Raw genomic sequence first — 15,608 nt, 5'->3', positions numbered from 1 at the left:
TCTGGCAAACGAGTTTTGGACTCTTTGGAGTTTGTTTAGTTGGTATGTTGGTGGACCCAAGTAGAGGGAGTTTGCATAGTAAAGTCTGATCATGACAATGGACATAATTGCAGCTTGTCTATTGGGATAGATGAGGTACATGAAGATGAGCTTCAGAAGCCTGAGGTGGAAGTAACAGGATTAGGATACATTATTGATGTGGTGAGAAAGGGTTAGGTTATAGTCCATTGTGCAGCCCAGGATCTTGACGGTGGTGAAGTGAGGAGAGTTTGCAGAGGGAGGGTGGCTGGGGAGACTGTAGCAGGAATAGGGCTGTATTGCCTCAGACCACGAGCTCAGTTTTGCCTGGGTACAGAAGGAGATGGTTATGGGTCATCCAGGCCCAATTCATATTAAACTCACGAAAGATAGAGCATGGTGTACTTCCGTCCGGGACGCTACAATGGGAAAGATTCATAAAATCAGGGAAAACATTCATAATAAATTGAAAACAATGTTAGCGCACAAAGCTGAATGTGAATTGGCTGCCGCATCTGCCCCCATTGAATCAGAAGATTTGTTTACGTTTAGGCCAATATCAGAAGCTGAAGTGACAGACATGGCACAACTCAAGCCAACATCCTGTAAAGGGGATGACTGTCCAGCAGTTGTGATTAAGGCCTGTGCTCCTGCACCGATTCCTAGCATCACAATGTATCAACAAATCCTTTTTGGAGTGCCTTGTACCAGAATGTATTAAACAGACCTGGATCTCACCACTACTGAAGAAGATCACACTGGATCACAATAATGCGGCCAATTACTAATGTTGCTTTTCTTAAGATCCTTGAGCGAGTGGCCTATCCAGATACAGAAGCATTTAACCTTGAAAAACATCTTGGGTAACCATCAATCTGGATCCAGAGTAGTACATGACACAGACAACACTACTGCACTAAAAGGCCAATATCCTGCAAGCAATGGAGGGCAGCAATATTATACTTGTGATGCTCTTAGACTTATCTGCTGCTTTTGATCTAGTGGATCACACTATTCTAGCCGAGGGACTTGTACATTCTGCGCAGTTCTCCATTTCTGCAGCTAATTTAGTAAAGTCTTTCTTGGCCAATCGATCGGCTAGAGTGTATAGCAGAGAGGCCTCTGCAGACGGAATCAATGTTCGGTTTGGGGTTCCCCAAGGGTCACACCCATCACCATCCCTATATAATATCTTTACCAAACCATTATTTCAACTATTGGATACAAGAGGTAGAACATGCATGAACTATGTGGATGACCGGCAGTGTAAAATCCCTCTTTCGGGCGACTATGAAAAAGACACTTAAGATATTAATAAGGTGTATTCCTCAATTCAACAATGGATGGAGGACAATGGGCTTGCCCTAAATGACGCCAAAACCGAATTTATGATTGCAGGAACCTCAGGCAGATTAAGGAAACTGGAAGCGCAATACAAGAATGTTGTTATTGCAGCCTGTACAATCGCTACACTTCCTGAAGTCAAAACTCAGGAGTTTATTTTGATCAGGAGACGAGCTTGAAGGCACATGTAAACAACCTGGTGTTCACTTCTGCCTATTATATCAAGCTGCTCAGCCAACTGCATCCCCTTTCCAACCAAAAAGAGCTGTGCAAATGTTGCCAGGGACATCATCATCATGGTGAGGTTGGACTACTCTGGCAGCCTGCTGCAGGGAATAGGCAAGGGGGAAAATGACCAAACCACAAATCATTCAGTTTGCGCTGTTGAAGGCAGAGGGAGAGGAGAGCACATTACACAAGCTCGAAGAGCACTTCATTGGTTGCCAATGGAAGCGAGAACCACTTTTCGGATTCTTAGCTTGGCACATTAATGCCTCTGGTGCTAGCCATGTTTATCCATCAGAAAGGCTCTCTTGGTTTCCCAGCCGCTGAGATCCAACAATACCAAACTACTGTTGGAGCCAAGAATGAAATGGACTGTGGTTGGCCAGGGCACATTCCACTGTATAGCATCTAAATTTTGGAATGCATTACACACAGATCTTAGGTGTTATATGTCGCTGGTTCCCTTTAAATGTTGAGAAACTTGCAGGTGTCTCCGTGGCTAGTCCCTGGGGATCTGTCATCCAGGTGGCCAGGACATGGCCATCGCTATTGGATCCAGTTCCTGGGGGTGGACCAGCGAGGGAGGATCACCTGGATGGGAGGTCCTTGGGGAGTGGGACACCGACGGGTGAAGCGTGGTATCCCCCTTCTTTTGACACTTTTTCCAATCAAACCACATAAGATATTCCAAAACACTGTCCCCCCCCCCCCTCCCCCTCATCCCCCCGGGACCCTTTGTTCAACATAAAAGACAATGGACTAACACCAGAGCCGTTTACCTATCACCGTTTACCTATCATGTCCCAATACAAGGGTCAGGCAAAGTCAGGCAATTGAACAGAATCACACACACCCGACAGCCTTTCCCTTCACCCACAGGGTTAAAAGGTGGAACACAATAGCCCAAGACGAGCAAGGCAGACCACACAACGTTGAGAGCTATCTCAGCACGGCAGTTTAGGAGCAGGAGAAAGACTGCACAGACCAAGGGTGACACAAGGAGAGAAGCAACATTGCCCTTTTCCGACCAAGGCCTGTGAAAACTCCACAGAAGGAACCACAAGTCTGCGAACAATAGCCAGCATGTGTTGCAGCAGATGTCAACGATACACAAGACCCTCCTCCACTGATAACCAAGCCAAGGAGAGACGCTGGTCTCTGTGGTACCAACCTTGACTCCAAGGAGAAAGAAAACCAAGCGGTTAATCACAGTCGCTGAGGGGAGTGTCGATAAGAAACCAAACTTTTGAACAAAAAATAGCCAACGGCTAATTTGAACTTTTAAAGCTTAAAAAGATACTATTGATTAAAGAAGGGGAGACCCGCACAGAGGAGTCTGGCACCACGTGGGTGCTCACGCAGGAAACTCTGGCCGATTACCCGAAGGGAGAGACGAGCATAACCAGAAGGCCTTGGAAGAAGGCGTGAAGAGGTCAACGTGGTCATAAAGGGGTCCTGTAAAATCCTCTATACTGTCTTAACTCTTTGACCGACAGATGATTGTGAAGCAAAGGGAAGTGAATCCCACTTGGTGAAATTAATCCGGCAGAGGGATGCTAACAAGAAGGGGCAAGGCCTAAGTCCCTATGAATAGTGCGTTGACCGAAGTGAACCCAACCGAGGGGTGTCCACAGTGAACTGTATGTAAAAGTTGGTGAGAGTGAACCGGCAGAGCGAAGCCGACAAAAAGGGGCAAAGTCTGAGGAACTGTTTAAAAAGACATTAAGATCCGTGAATGCAATAAGTAAGACCAGGGGAAGTGAATTGTCCCCCTTGTCATTTGGGTCCAAGCCCTGCCGAGGGAGATCCAGGGGTGAGAAGTTATCACCCAAAGTTCATTGGAAAAGGAACTGTTTAGTTGATTTGTTGAATAGGATTGGTGAAGGGTCTAAGCCTTGAAGAAGGGGTGCCAGGGGTGAAGCCATCACCCAAAGTATACATGGAACAGGGCTGTGTTTGTGGTATACGTCAGGCCTCGAAAGCAAGAGAATTTTTTATTGAAAAGAGACTTAGCCATCGAAGAACCGGACAGCTGGTACGGAACTGTTGGCTTGTGCTAGGAAAGCTCGAGCCTGTGCTGTGCTCAGGAGATCCACACGTTTTGAGCACGGGACAAAGTGGAAGGAAGAACCCTGGCAATCACATCAAGACTTATTTGTGAACACTTCTTTCTTTATTGAAAACCCTGTTGCACACTTTCTGTAATTAGTTGTAAGGATTTGGCAATAGTTTTTTTTATTTTTAGTATAGGCCTACTACTTTGACAAGACGCCATAAGGACTGTTATTTTTCATTTGATGGTTGAAGCTTTCTCTCATCTTAGATTTAGGTTTGGCGTTTTCCACCCTGCATTTACAGTTTAACACCCTTTAACTGTGATCATTTATGTGTCTTTATTGTTGCCACCATGAGCTTCTTACGTGCACTGAAAACCCATCCATTTGCCTGAGCTGGTTTCTCAATCTACTTTCATGACCCTGCCCTGCATATTGATATCTTTTTGTTGCTGAACTGTGAAGTGTGTTTTTGGTTTCATATGTTTTTTGTCCATAGCAGCACCCTGATGCCCCCAGGCTTGTTCACATTGGCGCTATCTAAGTTTTAAATAAAGTAAACAGTTGAATATTGCACAGCAGGAAGAATTACACACTTGTTTCATTGTTTGAGGCACATTTTAATGTAATATATTAGCCAAACGTTCATAGCTAAAAAAAGGCACATTGGCTTTTATTGGAGTTTCAGCAAGACAGTTGGGCCTCATCGCGGCCTTGGCAGCAATACCGCCGGGATTCCACCCGCGCAAATAGCGTTACTGCTACTCGGTTCAGCAGTATTAGCGTCTGATCAAGAGTAGTGGTAAACCACCATTCCCCATTGGGTAGCTTGGACCCAAAGAGGTTTTTCAGCGCCATTAACGCCACACTAATTGCACCGAAACAGGCGGAAAGTTGAGATTTTTACCTCCAGTAAAAAGCTGGAGGTAAAACTCCAACTTTCCGCCCAACTCATGATTGGTCCAACCCCTAAATGCGGCGGTAATAGCATTACCGCTGCATTTAAGGGCTACCACCCAACTCATGATGAGGCACAATGTCTTAATGAAACATTGACATTTTCCTTGGAACAAAGTTTTCTTTCAAAGTAAAATGAGACTTACCTTTTGTGACATACAAGTAGAAGAAGTCGCAGTAAAGAATAGTTTGCACCACACCAGCAACAATTGCTATGAGATCAAAGAATCCCTCAAAGGAATAGCGCCAAATCCAGTTGATCAAATACAAAGCACGGTATAGGCCAAGAAAGAAGAGGTAATGAGTTGTGATGGTCTCCGCTTCACCAGTTTTGCTGATCATGAAGAGTTGGGGAAGGATGGCCACAGACTCTAGGTAGATTGAGAATGTCCACAGTATCTACAAGGGTAAAATACAGCAAATAAAAAAAGGCATCTTCTTATTGATTGCCTACTCACGTATGATATGTATGTTAACAGTGCATTTTCAATATGAACCACTTTCCAGAAGATTTTAAATACATACATGAACTGTCGCATTGCACTGTTTTACAAATATGTTAACGTCTTCTAGAGCAGTGATGAACAGGTTAAATATTAAACATGCAAAGTAATTACAGAGAGGTTATCCCCTCTCTACATAATAGCTAAAGCAATGGAAACTTGAAAGTCTTTTTCGTGATAGCCAATAATGCCAACTCAAAATGATCTTTAATACCCCACAGCAAAGTGACGCAAGGTGGCCCTATGATAGGAGTTTACTTTGGCAAGAATACATTTAGCCATAAAACTGAATTGTATGTTGGGCAACAACCCAGTTATGGGCCCAGGTTATAGAATGTTGTGTGCATCACTAGAGAATATGTAACTCTGTATAAGGGATGCATGTGCCATACAAGTTGTAAACATCAGACATGCTACACAGCTCAGGCAGTAGGTGCAGGGTGTGCAGCTTAGGTCTTTATATTAGAAGAGATTACCACTGAACGCTAAAATAGCAGCATATTTATGCAAAATGTAGCAGTGTATAGTTTGAAAAATGCAATGAATCTTAGTTTAAAGGTACTCGCTTTTGCACTCGTAGTCCAGAGTCCACCTTCCTACAAATGTTTAGATGTCCTGGCTAGAGAGAAGCCTACTAGAACATTCTCTCTATATGGGATACATTACTCACTGTAATCGTATTTCTGGTGCTTGTATCTGCTTAGATTCACATGGTCCGACATCTAATGTAAGTCACAGATTATTACAAGATTTGTTTTCGATACCAGAAAACGGACGTTGACAGGGCGTGATTAGTAATACTATCCCTAGTATGTCATGTACTGTACCAATGGTCTTTCACGCGTGAAGGTCCCTCAGATAGTTTCTGACATGAGGTTGCATGAAGTATAGCACGAGTACAGATGTTGTAAAGCAGAAACAGAAAACCCAGAAAACATCCATGTGCCTTCTACGCCAGTAGGGGAGGAAGGGTGGGCGCATATGAATCTAAGCAGATACAAGAACCAGAAATACGATCACGGTGAGTAATATAGCCCTTCTGGAGCTTGTTCTGCTTAGATCACATACTCTGCATAGATTAGCCAGCAGTATATTGAGGAGGTGGAAAGCAAGAAGGTACAGCAGCAAAGAGGTTTTAAGACTGCTTGTCCCACTTGTGAATTTTCTTTAAAATGTGTGTCAATGCAGTAATGTGTGAACGTCTGGATGGAACTCCATGTAGCAGCTTTGCATATGGCATCTAGATGGACGTTGGCAATGAAAGCTAAGGTAGCCCCTATACCTCTGGTAGAGTGTGCCCTTGGTGTAAAAGGTAGAACTTTTTTGTATAGGGAATAGAGTAGTATGCATTTGACTATCCATCTGGAGATGGCACCCTTTGATATGTTATTGCCTTCTCTACCTGATGCTATGGAAACAAAAAAAAGGAGTTGGTCCATTTTCCTTAGGGGTTTAGTTTTGTTCACATAGTACATGACCGCCCTCCGTACATCAAGGGTATGGAGGCTTCTTTCTGCTGAGCTTGATGGATTCTGAAAGAAGGTGGGAAGTTCCATGGGCTGGTTTAAATGGAACCTTGAAATGAACTTAAGTGAAAACCTAAGATGTGTTCGGAGGGCAACCTTGTCCTTGTGCATGATGAAAAGGGGTCTTGTACCGATAAAGCCTGTAGCTCATTGACTTGTCTTATAGAGGTGATCGCTACCAGGAATGCAGTTGTATAGGTAAGATGCTTTAGGCTGGCCTTGTGCATAGACACTAAGGGTGGCCCCATGAGCTTGGAGAGCACAGCATTGAGATGCCAACCCAGGGAAGTGTTGGAAATTGTGGGGGGTGTGAGGATGGGTATAGCCGCTGTACTCCTTCCATGAAAGCCTTGATGACGGGGACTTAAAGCCGAAAGGGCCGCCAGATGTACCTTTAAGGAATTGAATACTAGGCCAGAGTCTAGTAAGTTAAGCATGTAGCGTAGCATTTTAACGGGTTTAGTGATTGTGATGTGCACCATATCACAAATCTCTTCCACTTATTAAATAACAGTGCCTGGTGTTGGGTTTTCGTGCCTCTTTGAGGATATCCATACACCTTTGTGGAAGGTTTAAGTGGCCAAACTCTATGACTTCAGGAGCCAAGCTGCCAAGTTCATTGATTGTGGCCGTGGGTGGAGAGATGCCCCCCTGCATTGTGTCAACATGTTGTACAGGAGCTTGATCAGGTCGCACTTCGCCAGTTTGAGCAGATGTGGAAACCAAGGCTGTCTCGCCCACATAGGAGCAACCAGGATCAGTGTTACTTGTTCCTAGTGCATCTTGTGCACTATCCTGCTGGAGTGGTGTAGGGTGGGTGTTTGGCTTTTTAGCGCAAGTGAATTTCCCTGACCAGTTCATCCACAGGACGTTCCCCTTGGACCCTGGCTGGGGAAACCTGGACGTGAAGTCTGGGCATTCAGCGTTTAGCTTTGTGGCGAACCAGTCTAGTGTGGGGTGACCTCTAGTGAGATTTTCCGTCTAGGATATCTGTCGAGTTGCCACTCATGTTCTTCTGCTAGAGGGTGTCTGCCAGAGAATGGAGTTCCCCTGGAACATGTTGGGATGTTAGAAACATGTTCTACTTGAGTGTCCATCTTCATTTCTTCTGGGATAGTTTGGACCGATTTGGAGAGTGCGTGCCTCCCAGCTTGTTCAGATATGACTGTTGCTGTGAGGAGCTGCACTGTCTGGCCCTGGAGATGTTGCTGAAAAGCTCTAAGAGCTTTGAGGACTGCCCGAGCTCCAGGAAGTTTCTATATCTTTGCCCAGTAGCGAGTGTCCACTGTCTGTGAGCTGTGGTGGAGAAAATGCGCCCCACCAACCGGTGAGTGAGGCGCCTGTAGTAAGGTTTGCTTGTGCTGGTGGAGCATGAAATGGTTTTCCTTGGACAGTCAGTGAAGAGCCTGAACCAGGGTTAGCCAAACAACCACTACATTGTCCCACTGTCCGCTTGCCTGAGACCACGGTCTCGCTAACCATTTGACGAATACGTAAGGCGCCCATGAGGAACTAAATAAATTAGAGGCCATCATCCCTAGGAAGCGCATTGCTTTGCGTACCGTTATCTGGCGACCAACCTTGTATTGAGGTACCTGCAGCAGCAGATTTTGTACTCTCTCACTTGAGCTCGCCACCCCCTCTTTTGAGTCTAGAATGGACCCCAGAAATTGTTTTGTTTGGCTAGGGATTAGACTATTTCTTCTCGATGGAGAGGCCCAGATGGAAAAGGTGGTCTATAGTTTTTGGTGCATTTAGTCTGCAAATTTGAGGAGATTCCCCGGTGATCAGCCAGTCGTCTAGATAAGGGTATACCGGGATGGACTTTCTGCGCATGTGTGCCGCCACTAGTGAGAGAACCTTTGTGAACACTCTTGGTGATGAGGCGATGCCGAATGCGAGTACTTTGAACTGGTAGTGTACTCCCGCCATATTGAAACGCAGGTATTTTCTGTGCGCAGGGTGCATCCTTTTCAAGCAGCGCCTTTATTTCCTCCAGCAGTATGGCAGTTTCTTTTGCCGTTAGTGTCTTTTGTCTTGGCAGGCAGTAAGGTGGTTTCTGAATCAACTCGATGCAGTACCTGCCTGCTACAGTGGACAACACCCATTTGTCCAATGTTCTGCCCTCCCATGCGTGGGTGAATCGAGAGATTCGGCCTCCTACTGGATTTGCATGGAGGGGACCTGAAATGGCATGTCATGTCATTTTGTGGGAGGGGCCAAGCCTCTCCCAGGGGAGGATCTGCCTCTACTTCTTTTATTCCCTCTTTGAAAGCTGGACGAGGAAACTTAGCCTTGAGACTGGTTCTAAGACTAGGACTGTCCTCCCCAAGAGTAGCCCGAGAACATGGACCACTCTGTCCCCGAAATCATTTTGAATTTGGGGAACCCTGTTGGGAATAAGTTCTGTTAGTCAGTTGCCCAAGAGTGTTGTACTCGTCCTTGGCACTCTTTAGGGCGACCTCTACGGCTTTACCGAATAGGACGTTTGGTTCTACTGGCATGTTCAGGAGGTTTGCTTGGGTCTCTAGCTTAAACCCCGACTGCCCAAGCCAGGCATGCCGCTTAACGAGGGTCCCTTCAGCTATGATGCGTCCCGAATTGTCCACCGCATCAAGGTTGTTTTTCAGGATGCAGCTTGAGACTGGTTTGCCTAATGAAACAGTTTTAAGCAGTTGGGCCTTCAGTGGTTCTGGGACGGCCTGTAGTAGTTCAAGCTCGTCCCATTTGTGGCAGTCGTAACTAGCTAACAAGGTTGTATTGTTAGCAATTCGTGTCTGGTATGCTGCAGAGGAAGCTACCTTTCTCCCAAATGTATACATCTTTTTACTCTCCCTGTCTGGTGGGGCTTCTGCCGACACCAGGGGAGCGCCTGCCCTCTTTCTGGTGGCGGTAACTACCAGAGAATCCTGTTTGAGCTGGCCCCTAATGTACAGGGGGTTAGTGGGTGCGGGCCTGAACAAATTTTTTATTCTTGGGTTGACAGGTCTTTTAAGACTAGGGTGTTAAGAAGGATGGTTGAATATGTCTCTCTATTGATTGCAAGAGAGGTATGAATTGTGTGGCTGCCTTTTTGTCCCCCAGGATGTTTTACACAAAGTCCTTATCGACTTGTGTCTCCTCAGTGTAAATGCTGAAATGTTGAGCCGTTTTCAGTAACAATTTGTTATACTGTAGTTGGTTGTCGACTGGCGAGTCTGCAACCAGCTGGTCGGGTGACTCCTCCTCCTCCTCCTCCTCCTCCTCCCCCCCCCCCCCCCCAGACACTAGAGCCTGGGCAAAAATGATAAGTTACTCACTGTAGTGACTAACGTACTCTTAGTCCATAGTCCCCTTTTCACCATAAAAAAACCTTCCCCTTTAAATTTAGAGGGGTGCGGCACAGAGAGCGGGTGCTGCCCTGACTCCGCCCTCCGGCGCCACACCTCAGTCCCCATTGATGCGTCGACAATAGATTTAACATTGCCTAATGACACCAGTATTATTAGGGGGCTGGCGGGGGGAGGAGAGGTTGGTGGGACATATGGTGGAAAGGGGACTATGGACTAAGAGTACGTTAGTCACTATGGTGAGTAACTTATAATTAGTCTTACGTCCCGTCCCCTTTCCTCCATACTGCATGGGCGATTACAACTGAACGTAACCCCAGGGTGGAGAGGAGACCCTCCTTAAGCAAATAGGTTCCTGAGAACCGCCTGTCTGAAAGCCGCGTCTAATCTAGAGCCGGCATCTTAACAGTAATGCTTGCAGAAAGCCGAGGGAGGGGCCCAAGTGGCCGCCCTGCTTATGACTTGCCAAGGGGCATAGTGCTGGAATGCGATGGCATGCGATGGCTGTTGCCTTGGCCCAGACTGTGTAGGCGTGCATGTTGGCTGGAAGCAGCTTGTGCTGACCCTCGTACGCCTCTTTGATGGCAGAGACCATCCAGCAGGATATGGAAGCCTTAGAGGCCGGATAGCCTGGTCTTGAGCCTCTGAAAGTGACGAACAGGGCATCCGATTTGCGGAAGCCCTTGGTCCCGTCTAAGTAAAATTTCAGGGCACGCCTGACATCCAGGCAGTGCAGCACTTTGTGTTTCTTCCTTGGGTTCGGCAAAAAAAGTAGGAAGGACTATTTCCTCGTTCAAGTGGAAAGCAGACAGCACCTTGGGCAGGAATGCTGGCTGTGTTCGCAGGACTACTTTGTCCTTGTGAAAGGTAGTATATGGTTCAGAGGCGACCAGTGCCTGGATTTCACTGACTCTACGAGCCAGGTGAGTCCTACTAGTAAGGCCGTCTTGATGGGGACCAGCCACAGAGCCATTGGCTCGGAACTGTTTGTGCGCCACTATTTTGAGGTCCCACATAGGGTGCAGCCTCTTGATGGGGGGGGGTGGAGCCTCACGAGCCCCGCCAAATGTTTGACGATCAGATTGGAGGAGGAGAAGATCCCCTCAGAGTTCCTGTAAGCTCCGATGGCTGCGAGATATGTACAGCAAGTGTCAACCTGCACGCCAGAGTGGGCGCGGTGCGCCGAGAAGGTGAGCACATCGTTCAAAGTACATGGCAGGGGATCAATGTCTTTAGGGTCTGCCCAGTGGCATAATCTGGTCCATTTGCTTTTATACTGGGCCCTGGGTAGGCTTGCTCCCTGAACTATTTCCAGATTAGTCTGCAAGAGGCTGAGGTGGCGCAGCGTTACCTGCTCAGGAACCACGCTGTGAGGGCTAGTTTCTGTGGCGCGGGGTGGATGACCGTGCCCCCGTGCTGCACCAGATGTGCTGGGCCCGTCGGGAGATGAATCTGGGGCATATATGAGAGGCTAAGCAGCTCTGAAAACGATGCCCTGTCCGGCCACCATGGAGCTATTAGAATGATGTTGAGATGCCGAGACTCCTTGATCTTGCAAATTACTCTTAAGCCTTCATGCCGTTCCACTGAAGCCGAAATACGTCGCCCAGGGAGCCGGGGCCCTGTCCCTGCTAGGATATGAACTGAGGGCACTTCTTGTAGTGCCAGGTGGCAAAGAGATCCACGTGGGGATGACCCCCACCAGTTAAAGATTACCTGAATAACAAGGTCGTTCAGCTGCCACTCGTAATTGTCCGCTCCTAGCCTGCTGAACCTGTCCACCTCCAGGGTGGATTCCCCCGGGAGATGGACTACCGTGAAGTAAATGTTTTCCAGGGCCCACTCCCACATGCTGATTGCCAGTCTGCACAGAGGGGGATCTGGTGCCCCCCTGCTTGTTGACATAGTACATGCTGGTCACGTTGTCTGAGGAAAACCCTGCCCCTGAGAAGTGGTAGGAATGCCCCAAGCGCTAGCCAGATGGCATTCAGCTCTAGCCAATTGATGTGGTAGGTATTCCTGTTCGTCGAGTCCAGGTGCCGTGGCCCGAGAGATTGTCCAAGGTGGCTCCCCACCAGCCCTCGAGCGAGGAATCCGTGGTGACGGTGGCCGGAAGGGCTTGCCCGTCTGTAGGTTGCAGTCCCTAGACCACCATGTTAGGTCCGGGTGGAGAGATAGAGGAACGTTGATCATCTCGGACTGAGAGCCCCGCTCCTGGTTCCGCGAAGTGCAGCTGAATCCTTATCTTCAGTCTCGTGTGCAGGATGGCTGATAGGACCGCCACCAATAGACCCAGGAGATGTTGGTACCACCATGATGAGGTCACCTCTCTGCTGAGGAAGTGGTTGGTTGCCCTCTTGTTGACCGAGATCTTGTACTCCGACGGAAATATCTTCTTGGAGCACGTGTCCCAGATGAAGCGCAAGCATGTCAGTCTACGTGGGCTGCAGCTGTGACTTCTTGAGATTGAGCGAGAAGCCCAGATCATGCAGTGTGTTCATAAGGGCATGGGAAGAGTGGTGAACCGCTTCCAGAGATGTAGCTCGGACGAGCCAGTCGTCGAAGTATGGGTAGATGTGGAGGCCCTGTGCTCTAAGGAGGGCTGGCACCGTATTCATGAGCCTGGTAAAGACCCTGGGGGCCAAGTTGAGGCCAAAAGGAAGTACCTTGTATTGAAAATGGTAGCCCTTGATCCTGAAACGTAGGAAAGAACGATGGGGTTGCCAAATCGGGACGTGTAGGTACGCGTCCTTCAGATCCAGGGAGCACATCCAGTCTCTCTTGCACAATGTCTCTGCTATAAAAGCTGGCGTAACCATCTCAAATTTTTGCAGGGGTAGGGCGAGGTTGAGGGTAGAAAGGTCCAGCACAACTCTCAGGCCCACCTGGTTCTTCTGAACGGCTAAAATCCTGGAGTAAAAGCCCAAGAATTCCTCCACTGCCTGGCTCTCTACGAGCGACCGGATCTCCGTCAAACGAGTTTCTGTCCCCAACCTGTGGGAGTGGAGGGGAGGAGAGGCTGGGATTGGGAGGCGGTACCCTGTGGATACTACGGAGAGGATCCAGGGGTCTGAAATTCTGGCACCAGAAATGTGCCTTGAGAGCCAGCCTGCCCCCCCACTGGAGACACGTGGACCCGAAGGGGCATGCCATGCCTTCTTTCCCTCGCAGGCTGTTGCGGAGGAGGGGGGACTGAAAAAAGCCTCCTCCCCACTTCAACCCCCCCTTTTTGTTGCTTGTGCCGGTTCTTAGACGGCGAGCAGTCTGGCTGCCTGGATCTCTGCTCCTGGAAGCCACGCAACCCTTCGTCCGCTGAGATTGGGTGTACAATTTGGGCGTGGTCTTTGTTAGGATAAAGACTTGGCCGTTTGGGAGCTGTTACTTTTTGTCCAGCTCTTCATCCGAGGAAGAGGTCTCCCTCACAGCCCCCCGCCCCCCTCGAACGGAAGATCCAATATGCGTTCCTGGACATCCGGGTTGAATTTTGTTGCCTGGAGCCAGGCAGTCCTCATGTCCGTGGCAATACAGATGGCATGGCCAGAGGTGTCGATATGGGCCACGGTGGATTCCATGAGGTCATGCACCACCAGCTTGGATTCGGCCAGCCCCGCCTTAAAGCGCGATTGGCACAGATTTCCGGGAGGAAGTCAGCATTTTCCCCCACCATAACCTTTGGTTGGCGGCAGCCAGTATGTCATCTGCGTTAGCCTGACAAAGATGCAATGACGCGTTGGAATAGAGCTTCTTCCCATACGCTGCCAAGATCTTCTCCTTGCCTAGCAGCGCCGCTGAGGACGACCGAGGCTTGGAGTATAGTGATGCCACAGCGATAACCGAGGAGTGTGGCTGAGAACGGGCCGAGAGCAAGAGTATCTCCCCTCCATCTGCCTGTATTTGGCGTTCAGGCGACGATTGACCAGTTGGGCCGAGTGGGGCTTTAGCCAACCCTTCTTGGCTAGGGAGACTACATCGGTCTGCAGAGGAATCACCGTTTTGGCAGAGGGGCGCTGCGCGAGGACTTCAGCCAGAACCCCCTTTGCCAGCTGCTCGACCTCAGGTTGGGGTAGGCCCAGATACTCCGCCAGTCCAGCAAGACGCTCGTGGAAGACCCTGGCCGAGGATGGCGTATTCAGATCCTCCTCATCCGTATCCTGTGGAGGAGTAGTTGGCGCCGGAGGATGGGGTACAGGGACCGTGGCCGGAGGCTGGTACGGAAACGCCCGAGGCAGCGGCTGTGCCAGGGTCCGGGGCACCGGCGCTTATGGTGCCGCTAGCATTGTGGGGAGGACTTCCCTGATGGTGTCCTTGAGGATAACCCCCATTCGAGGTGACTTCATGAGGCCGAGGAACCTCTCGAAGAACCCCCTCCTCACTGGGCGAAGAGGCGGCAGGGGGTGCGGACGGGGTACCTGGGAGCTGCTGGAGCCGCTGCGTACCCTACCCATATGGACGCAGTGGGAAGCTGCCCTGTGCAAAAGAGGGATAGGCTGTAGGCCACGTACCTGGTTGAGGCCAGACCCACATTGACACTCGTTCTTCGCCGAATTCCTGGAATGGCGGACGGGTGCCTCCGTCTGGTGCGGCAGCCATTTTGTCGAACTGCCTGCCACGTGCGTGCAACGTGTTGCTTGGCCTGCTGGGCCCTGCCTCCTCCAAGACTCTTGCGTGTGGATCACGAGGCCTACCCTACTCCTCGGGCCTAGGCCCGGTAGGTGTGACACGCTCGACCCGGGGGATCTGTAGAGCTGCGTTTAGGCGCTCACTCGGGCGTATTGCCGGTACTAGTGCGTAGCCCTTCGGCCATATTCCCGGTACTAGGGCAGAGCCCCAAGGATGACATTACCTTAGCCAGACGATCATTACTCTGTGTTAGGGTTGAAGAAAGAGTAACGTTTAAGGCCATGACACTTGTTCATAAGTGCCTTTTTGGCAAAGCTCCTTTCTATCTAAAAAATCATCTGGAAAGGTATACCCCACAGAGACAGCTAAGATCCGAAGGCAAAGGTTTTCTCATAGTGCCTAAACACAAGCTGAAGACAGGCCTGGGTAGATCTTTTGTAGCGCTGGCGTCACAGCAGTGGAACAGACTCCCTCAGGATCTCAGATTGGAAGAAAATCACTTGAAATTCAGGAAAAACTTGAAAACCCACTCGTTCAGAAGATTCTTTTCTTCCGTTAGGTGACAGTCTGCGACATGGAATAGAACCAGTAGGGTTAGGGTTTAGCCTTGTTTTTATTGCTGTCTGTATAACTGTTTTTCTGTGTTTGTTAAAGCGCCCTGGTGCCTGTGGGCTGCTGGCGCTATTTAAGCGGACATGCATACATTTTTCTTAGGCTTCTGGTACCAGGGGAGTCCCATCTAGTGTCAGCTCCTCTAGGTAAACATTTTGCACTCCAGTATTCGGCTTCTTCAGCATCATGGGGCAAGCCCTTGCAGCTTTCTACCCAAAGAGTCCCTTAACATGCATCTCCAATTAATGAACTAAGGCCTGGATGACAGCTTGCTACTTTGTACTTTTTGTTCTCTCAGGAGTGCACACCGGTGAGCGCTGTGTGCTGCTTTAAAGCTACCCCAGTATGGGAGGAAGATATGGAACTAACCAGACTGGGCCTCAAAGAACCGTTCTCCAACTGTCTTGACACGTTTTTGTA

The 15,608-nt window shown here is 49.0% G+C and overlaps 1 protein-coding gene across 1 annotated transcript in view; it reads right to left on the bottom strand.

The window, feature by feature from the left end:
- Positions 1 to 15,608, bottom strand: part of KDELR2 (KDEL endoplasmic reticulum protein retention receptor 2) — a 158,518-nt gene that overhangs the window by 25,751 nt on the left and 117,159 nt on the right. Inside the window, exon 4 of the mRNA XM_069645620.1 lies at positions 4,745 to 4,997. Within this exon, the coding sequence (XP_069501721.1) occupies positions 4,745 to 4,997 (253 nt within the window). The remainder of the gene's footprint in view (positions 1 to 4,744; positions 4,998 to 15,608) is intronic.

Source organism: Ambystoma mexicanum, chromosome 2p (assembly GCF_040938575.1).
Source record: "Ambystoma mexicanum isolate Mex_15411 chromosome 2p, UKY_AmexF1_1, whole genome shotgun sequence".
NCBI lineage: Eukaryota > Metazoa > Chordata > Amphibia > Caudata > Ambystomatidae > Ambystoma > Ambystoma mexicanum.
The sequence above is the reverse complement of the archived record's forward strand: the minus strand, read 5'-3'. Positions and strand labels throughout refer to the sequence as shown.